Here is a 21,071-nt window from a genome sequence, read left to right on the forward strand (position 1 = left end):
AATAGGGTTTCCGTAAACATTATAGCTTTACACGGTAGTTGTTGACGGATTACTTTTAAAATGCATTTTGAACTGGATCACGATTTCAGAAAATCTTATGATTATTTAAATATTTCAACATGCGTAGAGCCTCAGCATGGACAAACCTTTTTCCGACTTGCTGGACAAACGTAAGGTAAACCAAATACTCATTATAACGAAAAATGAAAATTTTAAATTTTCATACTTTTAAAGACTTACCTGTTCAAAGATGTTGTATGGTTTTGAAAGATCGTCGTAAATTTTCGTTTGAAACGCTTCATATGTTAGGATAACAGTGATGATTCCATTGAAATCTGTCTCTGCCGCATTCGTCGCATCCTTGTATCCATCAGGTGGCATGAAACATTTAGCAACTTCCCATGGATTGCTGCACCACTGGGTAGCATCAGTGTTTTTATAGGATGGGCCGTAATATCGATGGGCACGCTGGATCTCGCTTTTGAAATTATGACAGATCTTGTTAGGGCAGCCAAACGGGAGATATTGCGTGGCAGAATTTCTATGGAAGCTACATTTCCCTCTCCCTACGTTACAAATTCTATTCGTGGGACAAACAACAACATTTTCTGTGCAACAACTAGAACACGTGGTACCAGCAGGAAGCCCATTGTTGTTGCAAATGCCACTCAAACATTTCTGCTGGAACTGTTTAATTTCATCATAAACAAAAGGCTCAATACCTTCTTTGGTAAATAACACAGCTAATCCAGCCTTAATCCAATTCTTGAATTTGCCTGCTGATAATTTAGGATCATACAACGGAGTAGCCATGATTTTTACAGGAAATTATTGAACCAACGTTATCCAAAATGTTAAGACCACGTTCGGTATCGAATGTTACATCAGTTTACTTCGTGTTTTTTACATCTTTAAACTTAAAAATTTTACTTCAGTGTAGGTTTAAATTGCACGAAGTGTCATCTTAATCTGTCGTTATCTTTAGGTACAACAGCCGGAAATTCACTTTTCTTTTCTAAATGCAATCCTGCTTAGTGATCAGCAGCCTGCAAACAGATCAACAAAAATGTTTATATCTAAAGTATTAAGTTTTGAATTCAATATGTTATCATCTACATTGCTCCGATATATAATCAGGCAATCTAAAATAACTAATGAGACGCGCAAGGATTATAGGTTATTAAATTTGTGTTGAGAAATATGACTAAGTTCTGCAGCGGAAATACTGCTCGACTTAATCTTTTTATTACATACACATACAGTAATAATTATAAGTAAATGATATATATTCTTAATAATATGTAAATCAAATAATGTTATTCTTTTACTGGAGTAAAACTGATAATGTCGACGTTAAGGAACTTCTAAACACGACGATACGAGGGGCGTTCAATATGTAATGTTACTTCGTATGTAGTTCCGTAACCGCTGTTATTTTTATTTCATATTATACATATTGAACGCCCCTCGTACAGGTGAAACTGAAAATGACGTTACGGATACGAAAGTTGAACATAAACATGGAAATATTGACTCTTCAGGGTCCATTAATGGAGTGTCTTTAATTGAGTTTGTAATCATTAAGTGACGTATTTGTTGGAATAAATGATTTCTTAGTGAAGCGTCTAATTTAATCAAAGGTAGGAAAATATGGTGTGTGTTTGTTGAAGGGGTGGGGGTGGGTATAGGGGTAGCGCACAATGCACAATATGACGTATTTAGATTGAATCATTTTGTGATGTGGATAAGAGGGTTTCAAAATGTTGGAAGAATATTATTTCTAGGATTAATGCTTGTTTAATACCGAATAAATGCTAGAATTTAGTAGAAAAAAGTCGGGAATTAGATTGAAATAAAGTCGTCCTTAAATCATATTCTGTTTAAAATAGATATACTACTTATTTTCTGTTTAACTTACGTTGCACCTGTTTGACATGTTGAATATATATATGTCCTTTTTTAGCATGTAATTTTGAATTTTATATTGACAACTGCTGTCTTAGTTTTTAATATGTACAAATATATGTTGTTATATTCAATAATAAAACTGACGTGTCATGCCTAGATGCCAACATAATTTGGCCTGAATAAAAATGGATGTGTCTTAAAATTACTATTTGTAATCAAGTATCATATAGTTACTTACCTATTCAAACAATAATGTTAATTTAGAAACATATGAAATATTAAAATCTCAAACAATGAACAAAAATCAACTCGTTAAAAAGTAACTATATTCCAAACAAGTCTTTAAAAGTTCTTTTAGATTAAAAACAAGAGGGCCAATTTTGGCCCTAGATCGCTCACCTGTGTAACACACCATAACAGTGTAAACATGTTTTACCTAGTGATTTCATGGTGACAAATATTCTGACCAATTTCCATTAAGATTGGACCACAAAACGTGGCCTTTTGAGTGTAAAAAAAGCATTTTCTTTGATATCACCTAGTTACCTAGATTTTTACCCCACATGACCAAGATTCAAACCTGGCCAAAATTTCATGAAAATAAACATTCTGACAAAGTTTCAGGATGACTGGAGCAAAAAAGTGGTCTCTTTTCCTATGACTTTACCTAGTGCCCTAGTTTTTGACCCCAGGTGACCCAGATTTAAAATCGTCCAAGACTTCATGATAACAAACATTCTGACCAAGTTTTATGAAGATAGAATCAAAAATGTGCCTCTAGGGTGTAAACAAGCTTGTTCTTTGATTTGACCTGGTGACCTAGTGTTTGGCCCTATATTACCCAGATAAACATTCATCCGATATTTCATGCAGACAAACATTCTGACCAAGTTTCATGCACATCAAATGAACAAGAGTGTTAACAAGCTTTTCCGTTTCTAACCCCATATGACCCAGTTTCAAACTTGGCCTAGAAATCACTAGATTAACATTCTGACCAAGTTTCATGAAGATAGGATCATAAATGTGGCCGCTAGGTTGTTAACAAGCTTTTCCTTTGATTTGACCTGATGACCTAGTTTTTGACCCGACATAACCCAGTTTCGATCAAGGCCTACAGATCATCAAGATAATCAATCTATGTAAGTTTGTATCAAATCAAAGCATAAATAAAACCTCTATATGGCTGAAAGGCCAAAATAGAAAATTTGTCGCTTTCAGGGGCAGTAACTATAGAACCCACAATGGAATCTAGCAAGTTTTCGAAAGGAACCGAGATCTTATTGTGACTTAAGTTGTGTGTAATGGTGGCTAAAATCAAATATAAAATGTCACTTCTATCATGTCCACAAGGTAAAAATTACCAAATTTCGGCTCCTACAGGGGTCAATCAGGGGCAGTAACTCCGGAACCTATGATTGGATCTGACAGATTCATCATGGAATCCAAGATTTATTGTTGTTGACGATATTTTGTATCAAATCAAACCGTAAATGAAGTCTCTTATATGGCTGCAAAAACCAAAATAGCAAATTTTGGCGCTTAAAGGGACCATAACCCACGATGGGATCTTGCCAATTTTCGAAAGCAACCGAGATATTATGCCAGTACAAGTTGTGTGCACGTTTGATTATAGTCGATTTCAAAATATTGTCTCTATCGTATTCCCAAGCCCAAAATAGCAAATTGTGGCCCTTTAAGGAGCCATAACACTGAAACCCATGATTGGATCTGGCCAGTTTTCGAAAGGAACCGAGATATTATGCCAATACAAGTTGTGTGCAAGTTTTATTAAAGTTAAACGCAAAATGTGGTCTCTAACGTGTTCACAAGCCAAAAATGGCAAATTTTGGCCCTTTAAGTCGCCATAACACTTGAACGCAAGATGTGATTTGGCTAGTTTTCGTAAGGAACCAAGATATTATCCCCATACAAGTTGTGTGCAAGTTTGATAAAAATCAAATACCAAATGTGGTCTCTATCGTGTTCACAAGGAAATTGTGGACGGACGGACGGACGACGGACGAAGAGCGATCACAAAAGCTCACCCTGTCACTACGCGACAGGTGAACAAAAAAAACCGGACACATTTTTTTTAATGTTTCAAGTGGCGGTTATGTATCTATTATCTATTTTTGCATAGATGTAATCATAGATTCAATTAATTCAACTGCATATTCTTTTGTTATCTGCCAATAGGGGCCAATATTGCAAATGACATTTCTGAATGTAACCCATAAGTCATCAGACAGGTTTGGCTACTTCTACGTCTCACCATTTTTGGTGAACACATCAACCAAGAAGTTGACGAAAATTTTAACTGTAACATCTCTTCTTTTTTCTTCTATAAACCATTTGTTGTTGTAGATTTCTGACATTTTATTGTTTCTATCTCTCATTGCCGCTGTATTTCGGCTCTTTATTTCGCCATACAATTTATGAATTTTTTATGTTTTATTCTGTAATTTGAATGAAAATAACAATATGACGCAAAGAATGGTTGATTATGATAAGATAAGTTTATTCATTCTATTTTAATAGGCTTAAAGCCCATGAGGACATAAACGGGCAAAAATTTATGACGAACAGTGAAATTAGCACACATATTCGTGTTCATGTGTATACATTTTACATTTGGAGACGGTTACACACTAATAATACATTAACGTAACATAGATATACATTGTTTTACTTACTATGAACAGAAAAGATATTCCAGTCTTATGGATAAAGATATATTCCGGTCTTAAACTGATCCTTAACGAAACAAAACAAAATGATCTACAGACTGGATAATCGACTTTCAAGAAATGACTTCTATGAAATATAAATACGGATTTAAATAACAGCAGTATTTGTTTTGGATGGAATACATTTACGGGAGAGTAAAATATTGTCACTGATACACATTTGCATTCCTTACAGAAAACGCGTTGTTAACATATGATCCTAATTATTGAACGACTGACTGATTTTCATTTTTTAACAAATCTATAAATTTATACATATTTGGTCGTCTACAGAAATCTAACAGGATATATTTTTTTCTTCAGATGATTATACAAAGTTCATTCAAAAACAAAATGAAATGTATCCTCTAATACATTACAAATATGACAAAAGCGTTCATTTACTGGAATACTTAATAGTCTAGCCCTTTGACATGCCTCTATCTGCAGCCTTTGAGAAGAAACCCTCAACTGAACGAGCGACTGACAAAATTTGTTAATAGAAAGATATTCTAAGTACTGTTGAAATTTAAACGAGGCAATGTTTCGATAAAAGAGTCCTCGTGTACAATTTTCTAACCTATCGTACCAAGTTTGTATAGATTTATTTTTATTCTTTGCTTTACTAGTCTTAAAAATAGGTTAGAATTACCAACCTTTTGTTGTAACCAGCAATACTAAAAACCTAAAGAACATAAAGTTGTTAAGCCATGAACACCAGTTTACCTTTTTGAAGCATTTTCTGTGTCATCTTTTACCATTTTGCACACAAGAGTAACATATTTATTTTCACTTGAACACTAAATCTGTGTCCAATATTGAATAACGTTATTAAATGTATACACATAAAACTAATCCTCATCAGGTCACCATATACAAAATCATTCTGTGTGGTTTTCTTGACTCTCTAGTAATTTTTTACGAAATTGTAAATGCACTCTTGAAAAAATGGACAAATCTTTTGAAAAACTACATACTTCATTGCAATAATTCGGAATAGGCGCAACTAGTTTGTCAAACAACTCGAAATTATTCTTTCGGGTTTTATAAGTAAATTTATAAAGATATTTGTTTAAATTAAATATTATGTTATGTACATTTGATTTATAGCCCATAAAAGGGCACTACTATTGATTAAAAGGTGCAATTGATATAATAAATTTATCTGCTATTATATATTTATTATCAAGAAAAAGTTACATTTGTACATGTATAAAAAATATTTTGTGTGTTCTGCTGTAAACTTCATTACCTAATACAGAATAGATACGTTGCAATAAATACTAAATACGTTACTCATATTTGGACTTGCACACAAGTTTGAATATTGAAAAAAACGCATATCTTGATGGTCATTAAAATGAATTTTAAAAACAACATGTAGCATCTAATATTGTGACAGAACAATAAACATATAACGTCATTAAGTAACGTAAAAAAAGTTAACCAAAGACTCGATAAAAAAACTCGGTAACGTATCTATCCATAACGTATCTATTTGTGCAAAAGCAATAAATCTGTATATCCCGTTATTTCTGTCAAATTTATAAAAAGCGTCCAGGCACACGGAACATATATGAATGTTTAATGTGTAAGATTTTTTCTAATGAGTTTGTAATAGTAAATGATACTCGGTTGGAAATAGTGGTAACGAATTTATTTACTTGTAAATAATCATTCTTGATATGTCCGCTATGGCATGGTGAAATAGAACAGCTTATAGAATTTAAAACATAATATTAAAGCTTATAAGGTTCATATAGGTGTTTCTCTAGCTTCTGAGAAGTTTTGTAACGTATCTATATGGAATTTAAGAGATAAAAAACTAAGAGGTACATCTTCTTACATCTTTTTACTTCGGTAAAATCCTTCTCAACTTAATTTTCACACACACTCTCTCTCTCAAATTGAAACTGTTTGCAATCATTTGAACTGTAGGTGTTTCAAATAGTAAAATTAAATGACTGTAATGCGTCATTATTTCAATAGTATTTAGATAATGTTCATTGATACTCATTCTTGAATAAATTCCTTTCAACTCCTGGGAGTGGAAGATAAATATATGCTAGCATTTCAGTTTTATGTTCAAATTAAGTTATTATTAAAATTTCATTTTGAATACTGACATTCTTCGAAATCCAATGTTTTCATCGGGCTCATCTAATCCAGTAAGAGATTGGAGATTATGTAAAATATTTCTGGAAAATAATGGTATTCGAGCACACCATTTCTATTTTATCTGCATCTTCATACATCATATTTGGTCAATGTTTAAATACCTTTTACGTCTTCTGAAATTTTATTGCCAACAAAAATTGAAAAACTGCAAATTTTTATATATTTTTAGACGCTGTAATACTTATATTATCTATGCATTGCTCTGTTTGTATGTAGGGAAAGTAGAAATCGTTTGTTTTTATTTACACAAAACTTCACAATAGTGTAAACATTGTATACGCAATTTATCACTATCATATTGTTATATTTGCTTTGGAAAACTGAGATTAAATCGATGTAGTAAAGTACCTTATGTTAGTATATAACTGTATCAATACTAATCATATAAGGCAAAATGCAGATACATAGAATCGAGCGATTCATTTAGACTTATAGAGTCTAGATCTATGACAAAATTCTGTATAATAGAGGTCAACAGAAGCCGGTGCTAGGTGCCAATTTCTTTACTTGTTATAACTAGACGTTGGCTACAGTTTTTCTAGGATGCGTTCTTCCGCTTGCGATGATCTTTTATAGATGTCGCATATATAGTTAGTTGCCAAGTAATAAAAACACAAATTTTCTTTGCAAGAGCAGATCGTTATCTTATTATTTCAGATACTTTCGATTAATAAACAGACTGATACAAATATAACCTATGAATATAAATATTCAAAACATATACAGGACAGTCTGTATAAGATATTAAAGGTTTAAACACTGTCATGACGTCACTCTTTGTACTCGCAGTATTGTAATATCGGACTGCTTTCAATATGGTTCAGTGCTTTATTTGTGACTTGGATATTTGTTTAATATTGGACTATTTAATATTAAATATTTGGCTGCAAGAGGAAAAAATATGTATACAAAATGATTAATATGATAGCATTAATTTGATTTCACATGGAAAACATTACTTAATAAATAACCCCTTGAAAGCAATCCGATAGTGAAAACAAAGAACAGATCAACTTTAAGCAAATAACAGAATTAAACTATGCAAATCTTTGCATGCGTCGACACAGTCCAACTCTCTTAACGACACATTCGAAGAGCACCAATCTCATTTGAAAAATATCTTTTTAAGTTTCTACCTTTTAGAACTTAAAACTTATGTTTCAATTTGACTCCTTTCTGCATCAAACATAGTTTTATTAGACGAATGATGTTAGTTCTAAGAAGCTGGTTATACTGTTAACAGTCCCCTTTATTGAACGGGCTGGTGCATTAACTTTGACTCCATTCATGAATCTTTGTTTCGCGTTCAACGCACTTTTTAACAGTATTTCAGTCATAAAGTAACAGACACAACTATAATAGTAATAATGTAGGAGCTACATCTTAACACATTAGAGGTTAATTGTTTTATATTTCACAATCCTGAATTTTTCCGTATATCGTTGAAGAACTAAACAAAGCTAAGACTACAGCTGCACGTGTATTACTTTACTTACGTTACTTAATACACGTTTCTGAATGATCATATTCGACATATTTTGTTTTGAGATGTAGTTACAGTTCAGATTTGAGGTCAACGATGTTTTTTTTTTTGTATTTTTAATAAAGGAACGGAGTGTTTACAAATCAGTATGATTCGATGTTATATATGTAGTGTAATGATTAATTTCATCAACAAAATATATAACGTATTAATAGCCATGATAGTACATGTAAAGTTAAAGTGAATTTCTATTTTGTTTGTTTGTTTGTTTTGGATTTAACGCCGTTTTTCAACAGTATTTCAGTCATGTAACGGCGGGCAGTTAACCTAACCAGTGTTCCTAGATTCTATACCAGTACAGACCTGTTCTCCGCAAGTAACTGCCAACTTCCCCACATAAATCAGAGGTGGAGGACTAATGATTTCAGACACAATGTCGTTTATCAAATAATCACGGAGAACATACGCCCCGTCCGAGGATCGAACTCACGACCCCGCGATCCTGGCTTTCTATTTTGTGGATGTGGGTTCAATACACGTCAGTCGCATTTTTTTTTTTCATTTAGTTTTTAAAATTGAATTAAAATAAAAATGTCTTTTAAGGTAATTTTCATCTTAAACTTAGCGTTATGTTAATCCGTAATAGAATAAATGGATTTGTATGAAAGTCGGTTGCTTTTTTTCAACTAAGAACAAAATATTTTAAATAATGCACAATCGATGTGCTGTATACATGTGCAAATAAAATAAGTTATAATTTAATGTCAAGAAATACTGGTACTGTGGACTCTGACACCAAGAATCCACTGACCTGACACAGCTGGCAACTATTACCGTCAATGAAGCATTATGAATGGTATTATGCATTTCAAATGAAATTTACTTGTTTATGACAGTAAAAATTGAAATATGTAATTAGAAAATTGAAGGATTAAATAAATTTTATTACACGTCAAAAATATCACTGAAAAAAGAAGAATTGTCGGAGTATTGAACCACAACCACCCATGCGACTAGCCACCACTCAACCACTACATCATTTTAATAAGTCATGACTAGAAATTAGACTAATGGTGATAAATAAGACATTTGCAAATTAAGACGAAGTGGAATGTGAACACCTAGGACGATCGACTTTTCAATGGGACCATCCCAATATATAATATATTGACCAAAAAAAACCATTCATATATCGATAAGGTCTGGCTTATAATGCCATAATAAAAATAATAATTAATGCCAAATCCATTCGTAAAATATTTCGAGGGAATAAAAAAGCTTAATTCTTTCTCCGATTTATATTAATTAAAAAGTTAATGTTGTTGTTCACAACTATAGTATTTTATCACGTATCATTACACCAAAAAAAATATTATCTGCTCCAAGTAATGTGAAACCTTTCCTCGAAGTAACTCAACAACTAAACAAGAAAATTTTGATGTAAACATCAAAGGGCGCCATGTAATATAAACAAGAAACAAGTGAAGTTAAGCATTAAGAAATTCACAAAATATGTATTAAAGCGACTAACCCACACATCGTGGTGTCAGATTTTCATAAATCAAACTTTTGCTAAATTCATTTATATGCTGCATATTTGATGTTCTTACATTGCATTTTTTCATCAAATTCTGTTGAAAATCGCTGTTTTCCTAATAAATTTTAGATAAAAACATTCGTCTACGTTTCCCTGTTTATTAAAAAACGGAATTCCCATCAGCAAACATCACGTGATTACCAAAAGAGCTCACACGTATAGGTATCGCACAGTATTATGACGTTTTGAAATAAAAACAAACAAAACAAAAACATATGTTCCGTTTTATTCGACCTGGCGGGGCGGAGTTAATCTCTGATTTATGCTAATAATTGTAATCTAAAAAAAAAAAAACGAGCAAAATAGGTAAAGCAATATAATTGTTTAATTCCGTAATCTTCGGTAACCAACAACTAAAATTCAACGCTACATTGGTTATATGCACTACATACCCTGCACAATAATGTAGTGGACCGTCGCGAAACCCCGCCCCGCCAGGTCAAATGAAATGCACTATGAAAAGAAGTCAGTATACTTAGTACGTTTACGATGCAGTCAGTGATTAATTATTCGTTGGCCTAGTGCGGTTAAGGTAAACGTATTATACTTTTTCGTCGTGAGTTCGATTCCAAGACCCGTTAAATGTTGTCTTTATTTTTTTCTTCACTACAGTTCAATAAAGACAAAACGAGTTAGTAAATCTAGTTCTAACATGTTTACTAAAATTATATGTCACAGTTGACACGTAATTATGTCTAAATACACTCTACCTTTAATATGATCTAATGTTTTAAGCTTTCCTGTGATATTTAAAAACGTTATATAAGTTTTATAACAATCTTACACTCACTTTAATAAAAGCATTGCCCAGCCATAACTTTAGGATTGGTGAATTTATAGATACTTCCAATTGTATACGAAAATACGAAACAAAACAATAAATTAGAAACCAGAGAAAAACAAACCTACATAAAGTATGTAATGCAAACTGAAAAGGTGGGGATCGAACTCCCGACAAAAAGGTAAAATACAAATACGTAACCGCTCGGCCAACGAGGAATCACTGACTAAATCGTAAACTTAGTGTTTTGACTTGATTTTATTTCACTTCTAATCGACATAATACTGTGCACTACCTATAGGTTTTGCGGTGAACGATGTTTTTGTACTTTTAATAATGGAACGGTCCGTTATTTAGGTAGTGTTATTCGGTACGATAGTGGTTCTTACCTAGTAAATAATGCAAAGTAAATCATGCTGACTTCCCTAATCGGTAGACAAGTATATAAATTGACCCATCACACTTTTAGTTGCTGCCCACGTGATGATAGCGTCTAAAAATACTGTCGCGTCTCGTTCTATATTTACCAATATTTACAAATAAAGCGTTGAAACGGTTTATAAAAGTTCATGAGAAAAACTGCAAAACTTCGAATGTTCCCGTAATTCTGGAAACTATAAACTGGTCAACCATTTTGTTTCATGTAAATATATGAAACAGTGGCGGCAGTTTGCCTTTCGGTGATAAATCATTTTAAAAATTACAATTCACAATGTGTGGGTTAGTCACTTTAAATCAACATAATCAATCCAGAAAAACAGAGTAGTAAATTGCAAATAAATGTACATTCGTAATCTTATGTAGTTTTAAAGAATTGTTGTGAAAATTTTAAAACTTGTTTTTTTATAATTATAGTATACAGTGACTATGAAAAATGTTACTATGAAAGAGTTTTGAAGGCGAAAGTGCAAAACATGTGTGACTTTTAACGTAACAAGTAAAAAAATATGTACAACTTACATATTAACTGAATATTTATATGAAAGACTTAATAAATAGTATCTTCCTTAAAACATAATCCTGTTTTAATTCAATATGAAAGTCTCCAGTATACAATAATGCTGTTTAATATACAAAAAAAGAAAGAAAAATAACTCATCGTTTGATGCAAGAAAGACTGACTGTTTACACAACGTGATAAAAATAATGAAATGGATTAGCTGTTGTTATCTAATGGCGCGAAATAGCTTCCTTGTTACTATCACCTGATTTACCACGTGATGTAAACAAAGAGAACTACTGAATCTTCAAATAATCGGAACGCTGCGACAGAACAAAAATACGAAATGGCATAAATTAGCCACCATATCTTATTGGACTTTACAGGATTTCTTTCTAACGACTTCTCATAAATCCTCGGAGTCCTAAAGCAAATATTCCTAGACGGAATATGGCTGACTCAAAGAATCTTCGAGTTGGAGCCTTCATGCTCGTTTTAGTTATCTTTCAAGAATCGAGTAGAATGGTTGTTTTTTTTTCGCTTGAGAAGATCTGAACGCGATGAATGCGGAATTGTGAAATGTAGCCTGTGAGATAACTGACAGTGAAATATTTACGTTAATGTTATTATCCACCCAGCTTTTGCAACTCGTTCTATTGTTAATTATTTGTCAATGTCGCTATATTTGACTGAAATGCTGCTAAAGGTGCGTAAAACGTAAAACAAACAATCATGCATGGCTGAATTGATGATATCGTAGTACAAAATATCTGAAAGCAACAAACAGATTTGTTCAATAATGGGGATTTGAGACTGTATGACAAGTTAGCCGTACCTGGTCGCAAAAACAAACGATATTTCAGCAATGAATGTAAGACTGCATTTTCCTCTGTGTAAAATCTTATTTGTGTAATTTTCTCCCCCTAACCGCCCCTCCCCCACCCACATTGAAGAATAAGCATGTTAGAAAAGCATTACCATGCAATACAAATCCTCTACCTGCAATGACACTGACATTGCGAGTAGGGGGTCCCTTTACATACAGAATTAGAGTAAATATTTCACCAACTAAGTTCAGCACCTGCGAAAAGTTAGGTTACTAGGAATATGTCAGTGTCTAGATTCAAATCTAATATTACAAGAAATTTAGCAAGCATAATAACCCGCTGCCAAAGTGTAGAAAACGTTTTAATGAAAATCTTTTTTTTTAAGTTAGACAGGAATGGACAGACACAAAAACAAACTATCTATAAAAGTAAAAGAAATAAAAACAAAGAGAAACAAAGAGAAACAAGTAACAAGATATAATACAACCAGAGCAACTGACTAGTCATATAAAATTAATGAAAATATAAATTCAACAAGGAAATCTATTTGAAAGTCACTGATGCTTTGATTAGTTATGGTCCCATGGCTTTTGATATTTCGATCTAACCATATTTTAAAGAAGTATCAATCTGTCACTGACAAATTCAGCCAAATGATGGCCCTTTATTGCACACCTTAGTTGACAGTGAATATCTGTAAACAACAAGTATTTGACACATAAGAAAAAAAAAGTCAAAGGTTAGAATCAAGATGAGTTTATGAAATATTTAGAAATATTCTGACCAGTTGTACATGCGGTCACAAATGGGAAACTCTGTGCTTCAAAGTTAAGGTAATCATAACAATTATATAAATACAACTGCAAAAGGAATCTGTAAAAACGTGCGCATTCTGAAATAACATCACTGTACCTATCAACAAAGAAAATAAGACAAAAGATTGAAAATAAGTTAACAGCGGCACTTCCTACGTTCATTTCAACATACATACGAGTATATATGCTTATTGATTCCTTTATTTATTTTGTTAATATACGTTTTTTTCAAGGAATTTTATGCAGGCAAAGTTTAATTTTCCGTGTTTTTATTTTTTAATATTCTCTTCGAAGTTTACTTATTGTAAAATACATGGACGCTCTCTTGTCCGCAATAGACCTGACGCGTTGCAGTATGGTATATCTGCGGTGTGTTCTATTTATAGAAAATTAGAAAGGTAAGTAGGTCATGCTAAGGTCAGAAATAGAAGGTTATAATGAAGTAATTCGGTCCAAAATGTGCTTCCGTGGTGTAGTCGAAAGAAGTCCCTAATAAATCGAAAGAAGTCCCTAATAAATAGATCCTAATTTTTCCATTTTTCGCGCATTTGCGCGTAAATCGGGGGGCCAAATGGGCATTATTTCACTCGTGGAATGAATTTTACATAAAATAGGACAAGTTTCATGCTAATACTCGCATGTTTTCGAGTTGTTTACTTGAAAACGGAAGTAGGGTGTTTATTCTGCGGACCGCTATCTGAAATGCGGCAATATGAGGGTACCTGAGTTCAGTTGACTTGCATTTCACTGCATACTATTCAACACCCCTTTTTCTTTTCGTTTTCTTGAAGCAAATGTATGGATATCTTGTGGAAAATAGGTCTACGACGGAGTAAAAATCTAGAAACTGTAACAAAATTGTTCTGAAGTAGCTGAATTTTATATGAAACAAAGAACAATTTCTTTTATTGGTATATAGCCTAGAAAACTTGACTTACGTGTGTAAGAGATTCACCTGGAGGGGATTACTTTTATTTACACTGTCCCGTGTCTTTGGAACATGGTGGGGGTAAGAGTGAGGTTGGGTGCGCACCATAAACCGGTTTAAGCTCCCCAGTGGTGTTTTTGCCACTGACCGTTCCAAGGCGGTGCCCCACTGTGTTCCTTTGTTTGTTTGTTTTGTCCTGATGTGTTGGCTTTGTGTGTGTGTGTGTGTGTGTGTGTGTGTGTGTTCCTTTGTTTGTTCGTTTTGTCCTAATGTGTTGGCTGTGTGTGTGTGTGTGTGTGTGTGTGTCTGCGTGCTGTGGGTTTCGTTTTGAGGAGGCTGCGTTTTTGGTGCGTGGCATTCCCTGTTTGACATTTGTCTTTGTTTTTTTTACAGAGTAACCTCCCTTATCAATAAATCGGATCAACATTTTGACGAAACTATAAATAAAAAAAACATTTTCTGCTCTACAAATAAAGAGAGAAAAGACAGATAACTGTTTTATATCACATAAGTTGCATTACATACATTTCTTATGGGTTTTTTTGCCATTTCTTTCTGTTTATTCCCTAAAATCTATTGTGCAATATCGTGGGTCCTTTTACAAACTATTCACTGTGTTCAGTTTATCATTCCGAAACTATTCATTACCATCTTTACAGGGTCCAAAATAAAAGTGTATCCCATATACTCGACACCGCCTTCTGGTGGCGTCGAACAACGGCAACCATTAAAGTGAGCTAGGTGTTTACGATACCTTCAGATATTACCGAAACAATAATTCAAGCGAAATAGCCCTTGGGTAATACCGATGCCCTCAGATAATAACGCAGCATTTATACAAGTGAATACCCTCGGGTATTACTTCAGAACTATAAGTATGGTGTTTACGATGCCATGACAATATTACGGCAATAACTCAAGTGATTTTTTCTAAGGATTGAATGTCATTTTTTCTGTTTATACGGGTAAAAATCACAAAGGGGCATTTTGCAAATCCGTGAATCGCGGTATAATACACAAAATAATATTCAATTCTTCACGTTATATTTGTAGGCTAGCTTGATACATGAATGAACTAGAGAGCGCATGTCTCCCACAACTGCCTAATCATCTGTATAGTTATGTATCTGAGTAAACGATGCACCAAAACATGTATCACCGGCATCTGTGTACAGAGTGATTTTCGGTAATTTAAGGGCCATAATTCTGAAGTGCTTTGGCCTATTTGGCTATTTACCAAACTTGGCCGAGGACTTATTGGCAAATACATTTTGTTCAAGTTTTGTGAAGATCGGTTGAGAATGCGGACAAGTGTGTACAGAGCGATTCTCAGTAATTTAAGGGCCATAATTCTGAAGTGCCTAAGCCGATTTGGCTAGTTATCGAACTTTGCCAGGGACTTATTGGCAAACACATTTTGTTCAAGTTTGGTGAAGATCGGATGAGAACTATTCAAGTTAGAGCGCGGACAAGAGAAAAAAGGTCAATTTTCGGATTTTCAAGGACAATAATTCTGAAGTGCCTGGGTCGATTTGGCTCGGGATCGAACATGGCTGAGGACTTAATTGTAAACACATTTTGTTAAAGTTTTGTGAAGATCGGATGAGAGCTGTTCAACTTAGAGCGCAGACAAGATTTGTGACAGACAGATAGACGGACACACACACGGACACACAGACATCAGTAAATCAATATATCTCCCACACCACTATGTGATTGGAGACAAAATAATTAAATGTCCTCGAATTTCTACTCGGAGTATATTCAGCCCCACGTTGTGTGCCAAATGTCACAGGGTGAGAAGAATATACTGCCAGACTGGAACTAGAATCTGGGGCATCGGAATACCGTTCCGATGCTCTGCCAACTGAGCTACCCGGCCGGCTACACACTTTCACCCCGTTTATAAATAATATACGGTGTACATGTATATCTGCGATGTAAGTCTAAATAATGAGACCTCGAGTATTCTGATATTTCACCATGTCTGCCTGGAGGTCTCAACCAAAGACAATCAAAACTGTGGTGGAAAATGTGATCGAGCGAAATTCCGACTTATCTGTAGTCACGCAAATCGTTTGGTCCTAAACGTAAGAACAGGACATATTTATAACCTCTTACGATCTACATGTAATAGCGGCTGAAGGCGTCACCAATGAAAACGCTTCATGTAATAAAAATAAATCTCCACTGTTGAGAAGCGCTACGTGAAAAAATCGTTTCCAACGTGCGTAATTAGTGTGATCTAGTTAAGACAAACATTAATGCATGTAATAAATATAAAGCAAACAAATGTATTTGGCTTTAATAGCTAGTAAAGAAATGTATTTTTTCCTGATTTCTGGGCCATCCTTAAAGATATGTTTGTTTGCCGTTTCCGACCAAGTACTTCAAGGACTGGACCGGTAGGACGGTATTTTTTTATCAGCCTGTTGCTGTTTAAACTTTAACATCCTTTTTTTTCAAGCTGAACACACCAATGAAATATTAAGAACTCGAATGAAAAATGCCATGAAAATTCAACATAGATGCTGTTACGAAAATATAACGCAAATACTAAATTTTCTGTATACACGCGGTCAATAAGAGCGCAGTTTTCCCGCCAAAATAATAGAAGAAACGTCTGCTCCCCGTTCCATTTGGAAATCCATTATGGCGTATAACATGGCCACATATTACGAAAATACTAAATTTTCTGCTAACACGCGGTCAATACCAAAGGAACATCATGGAAGGCACGTGTAGTTTTCCCGCCAAAATAATTGAAGAAACGTCTGAATCCATTATCTCGTATAAGATGGCCCGGTATTTACGCATATTTAAGACGTCTTTTCGGTCTTTACAACTCATGCCCACGTTCAACCAAACATTCGGAAAATCTGTTGATCCGTTGAAGATCTATATTGATCTTACACAATTTCTACAGAAATAAGATGTTGAGTAAATGGCATTTTTATTTCAAAACATGCATGTATCATGTCCCAACATGGTTTATCGAAAATTAGTCGCGAGTTTTTAGAATAATGATATCACGCAGTACATGTTTTAGTAAACATGTTTTACTACATTTTTATTAAATGGATAAAATGTGAAAATAACACAGTGTGATCAATTTGGCCACATGCTACTAAACGAATAACAGAAATCAATAAGACAGATAATGCTTCGGAAACGGTATCAAATATTTCGAAAGTAACATTTTTTTTACATTGTAAAACAGCTAGCTTTGTCAAAAGTAATTTAAAGTAAAACAGTTGCAGGGCTACCTAACATTACATTAATCTGGCGGCAAAATATTATTTGAAACTAACAGAAAGTAAGTACACCTTGCAAATCTTGTTTTTCTTTATCATGGAAATATAATGTTTTCTTCACGTAAATACTTGCAACAAAAAAAAAATGATGTTCACGAATTTTGAAGTTTAACTTTACACTGCTACATCTCTTTATTGATCCTTATCGATTTTGGCAATCTAACCAAACAATTCGGCAGAAAACAGACAAAACACGTGCGCAACAGCTTAAATACATGGTGGGCTAGCAATTTAATGCCAAGGCTTTGCAAAGAAAACTAGTGTAAAACTGGAGTCAGTAAGTTAGCTGTTTTATAAACGCGGACTGTCGGGGATCATTATAATACGGGGTTTCCTAGAGACTTGTATAGTAATAAAAACGTTTCAGAATCGGCTAGTGCTTTCACAAATAGCCCATTTCACAGGAACTTCGGAATTTATCGGAAATTTTCGTAAAATCAAATCACGTGGAGTCTTATCAGCTGATCGGCTCGACCAATGAAATACTGGTTCTTAATTGTACATGACGGTTTTGTAATGGCGAGTGCTACAGCAGCAGACGAGCACCCTTTTATTGAATTAAGAGACGCTTATTCTATCGGAAAACTGCCACAGACTTTCAGAAAATTCAATATTTCTACTATTATTATTTATTTCCTCTATACGCATTCCGATTTTCGCTCAATCAGGGAAGTTTCTTTTGAGCACTACACGAACGGTCATGTCCGAGTAAGTATACATGTATATTGGTATCGTAGCGTATGTAGGTCAAGTTCCAAGACAAAAGAAAAGTTAGTTGTGAAGTTTTTTCCTGCAGGACTTTTGTCCTTTTTTCACATTACCACTCTTTGGTTAAACGTACTGAGTGATAGTATAAATAATGAAGTAGTTTCAGTGGACGTTTTTACAATAAAATCCATACTTTAAAAAGTAAATACGCACCGTTGTATAGAAATTCCTGTGTCTATGGATGACGATGATATGCTTCTGCTATTGCATTCAATCATGCAAAGGCATTACGTCGCCACAGGATAGTGAAATAGGTACATGTGATTTATAAATAGGATTTTGTACAATTGTTTTACAACATTGTATTTGTTTGATCTAAGAAAGGAAAAGAGATCATTAAACAGGTTTGCTGCAATACATTCTTTTTCTTTTCCTGGTTCAATTCAAATTCAACGAGAAGATACGTGACAAAAATATTTAATGAAAATAAATATTTAAAAAAATGTTGTGTGATTTCCTAACATATGACCTCACAGAACTTACCACCTGGCACAATTAGCTTACATGATACTATCAATCTAATTAAAAGTCGAAAATGAAAATAAAATGTTCAATTAAGGTAACTTGACAGAGAAAACCAAGATGGCGTCACGAAATTAGGGTTGGTCACATTATTTACTCTTATAGACGATATGCTGCTACAGGGGTCTAAAGATGCATTTTAATCATTTAACACACACATAAACACTTGCGAAAATGCTTTTAACTTAAAAAAATATATAATCAAATGTTCTGAAACTCACCATGAAATCTAGTCAATTTTTGTGCGCATTTTGCAGAAAAGTTATGTATCCAAACTGAAAATTTTTTATATCCTTATATCTTAGAATGTGTCCTTCAGGTGCTCCACCTATGAACAAAAGAACTTATCCACTGAGTTTTATGCTATTTGCTCTGGAATTTCATCAGTAAATTATAAATTTCTATATTTTACACCCTAAAAAGTTGAAACCTGCTTGCAGTATGAGGGTCGTTAAAAAAATTCAAAGTACATGTAAGTTTACTTTGTCTTTATTTCTGAGACTTTACATCCTCACATATTAAGAGTTTTGAGTGATGTGTTCATTTCTTAGTAATTCTACATTGTTTGTATTTAAATTTTATAAAACGTTTACAATTTTTTCAACCTTTGTCCTAGTTGAAATGTGTTTGCTACTGTTTGAATAACCCTCAATGTCAAAAATTACTGACTTGCATGGAAATCTCATGGAAAGTGTGGATCTTAGGCCATACTAAATTAATGTATGTTTAATGTAATTGATAAAGTACATTTTCTTGATTTTCTGTTGCCTCCAAAAAGTACAGAGACAGTTTAGATAAGGATTTTTTTTTCATTTGAACATGAAAGGGTAATAAAATATAATGTAATATACCCAAAATCAGCTATGTTTAGGTTAATTTTCCATTCATAGGACTGGGTGAGTTTTACAATAAACATATTTTTGGAATTGCATAGCCCCTTGTTACTGAATTTATTTGCAACAAAATACTGAAACTTATAATTTACTGATGAAATTCCAGAGCAAATAGCATAAAACTCAGTGGATAAGTTCTTTTGTTCATAGGTGGAGCACCTGAAGGACACATTCAAAGATATAAGGATATAAATTTTTTTCAGTTTGGATGCATAACTTTTCTGCAAAATACGCTCAAAAATTGACTAGTTTTCATGGTGAGTTTCAGAACATTTGATTTTATAATTTTATAAATTAAATGCATTTTTACAATTGTTTATGTGTGTGTTAAATGATTAAAATGCATCTTTAGACCTCTATAGCAGCATATTGTCTATAGGGATAAATAATGTTACCAACCCTAATTTTGTGACGCCATCTTGGTTGTTCATGTCAAGTTACCTTAAGAGAAGTTCAAGTATGGATTTTAATTTATTTTCAACTGGATTACATATTAATTTCAACTGATGTACCCTTCCGAAAACCACAAACGCACATATATAAAGTCCCCCATGCTAAATTTAACAAACACGGACTAAGTCCAATTGTACCAAAAAGGGAATCAATGCATTCCGTATTCAAAAAGATATTTTTCATCTTAAAATTGTTATTTTTTGTTTAAATTGATTCTTTGAATTTTAAAGTTTAAAGCGGTTGGGATGGTGAATGCAGCGGTCAGATTTAATAGAGAGGGGCGGGTAGCGGGGAGGGGTTTACTACACTTATACATTCTTTGTCTGTTGTTAGACGACGTTATATATTTTGCGAAATTCAAGTTTATCATAATTATTCTATTAATTAAATGTTAATGACTTCTGCGCACGATGCATTTTCGATATGAAAATGATCCAACATGTAAACATCAGAGATAGAAATTAGAGATATGTATAAGGTATTTTCCTTCCGTATGAAATTAAAGTCCTTGATTTGATCCAGATCGTACGAATTTAGATTTTTTTACAACTAAAATCACATCGTTTTAATAGGGAACTGTCCATAACTTCCAAAGTATATTCTTATAGTTTGATTTACAAAACAGCCGCCCCGCCGCGTGATATATCAATCCGAGTACGTTCTTAGTATGGTATTAATGACCGAAGGGCATTAAAGTACGTTACATCAAGGCCAACTTATATGCTTCAGTAACTTTTATGATCCGCTCTAATTACGTAGCATTCTCGAAGTAATGTTACGGTCTTAATCAGTTCAGTTTCAGTTTCAGTTTATTGGCAAATCTGCAAATACATTTGCCTTTGGCCATCTAACAAATATCAAAGTGAATATGGCCAAGACATATAACATATATAACACAATCATAAATCATAAATGCGACAACTCAAAATATATAC

The 21,071-nt window shown here is 33.5% G+C and overlaps 2 protein-coding genes across 5 annotated transcripts in view; both read right to left on the reverse strand.

Moving 5' to 3' along the window:
• LOC123555601 (thrombospondin-1-like) overlaps positions 1-21,071 on the reverse strand; it is a 246,666-nt gene that overhangs the window by 63,846 nt on the left and 161,749 nt on the right. The gene's annotated exons all lie outside the window — the stretch shown is intronic.
• Positions 1-21,071, reverse strand: part of LOC128558439 (uncharacterized) — a 69,633-nt gene that overhangs the window by 29,868 nt on the left and 18,694 nt on the right. For all 3 annotated transcript variants that reach the window (XM_053547607.1, XM_053547608.1, XM_053547606.1), the window contains one exon: positions 241-1,046. In XM_053547607.1, coding sequence (XP_053403582.1) covers positions 241-813 — 573 coding nt within the window. In that variant the 5' untranslated portion in view covers positions 814-1,046. The remainder of the gene's footprint in view (positions 1-240; positions 1,047-21,071) is intronic.

Source organism: Mercenaria mercenaria, chromosome 7 (assembly GCF_021730395.1).
Source record: "Mercenaria mercenaria strain notata chromosome 7, MADL_Memer_1, whole genome shotgun sequence".
Taxonomy (NCBI): domain Eukaryota; kingdom Metazoa; phylum Mollusca; class Bivalvia; order Venerida; family Veneridae; genus Mercenaria; species Mercenaria mercenaria.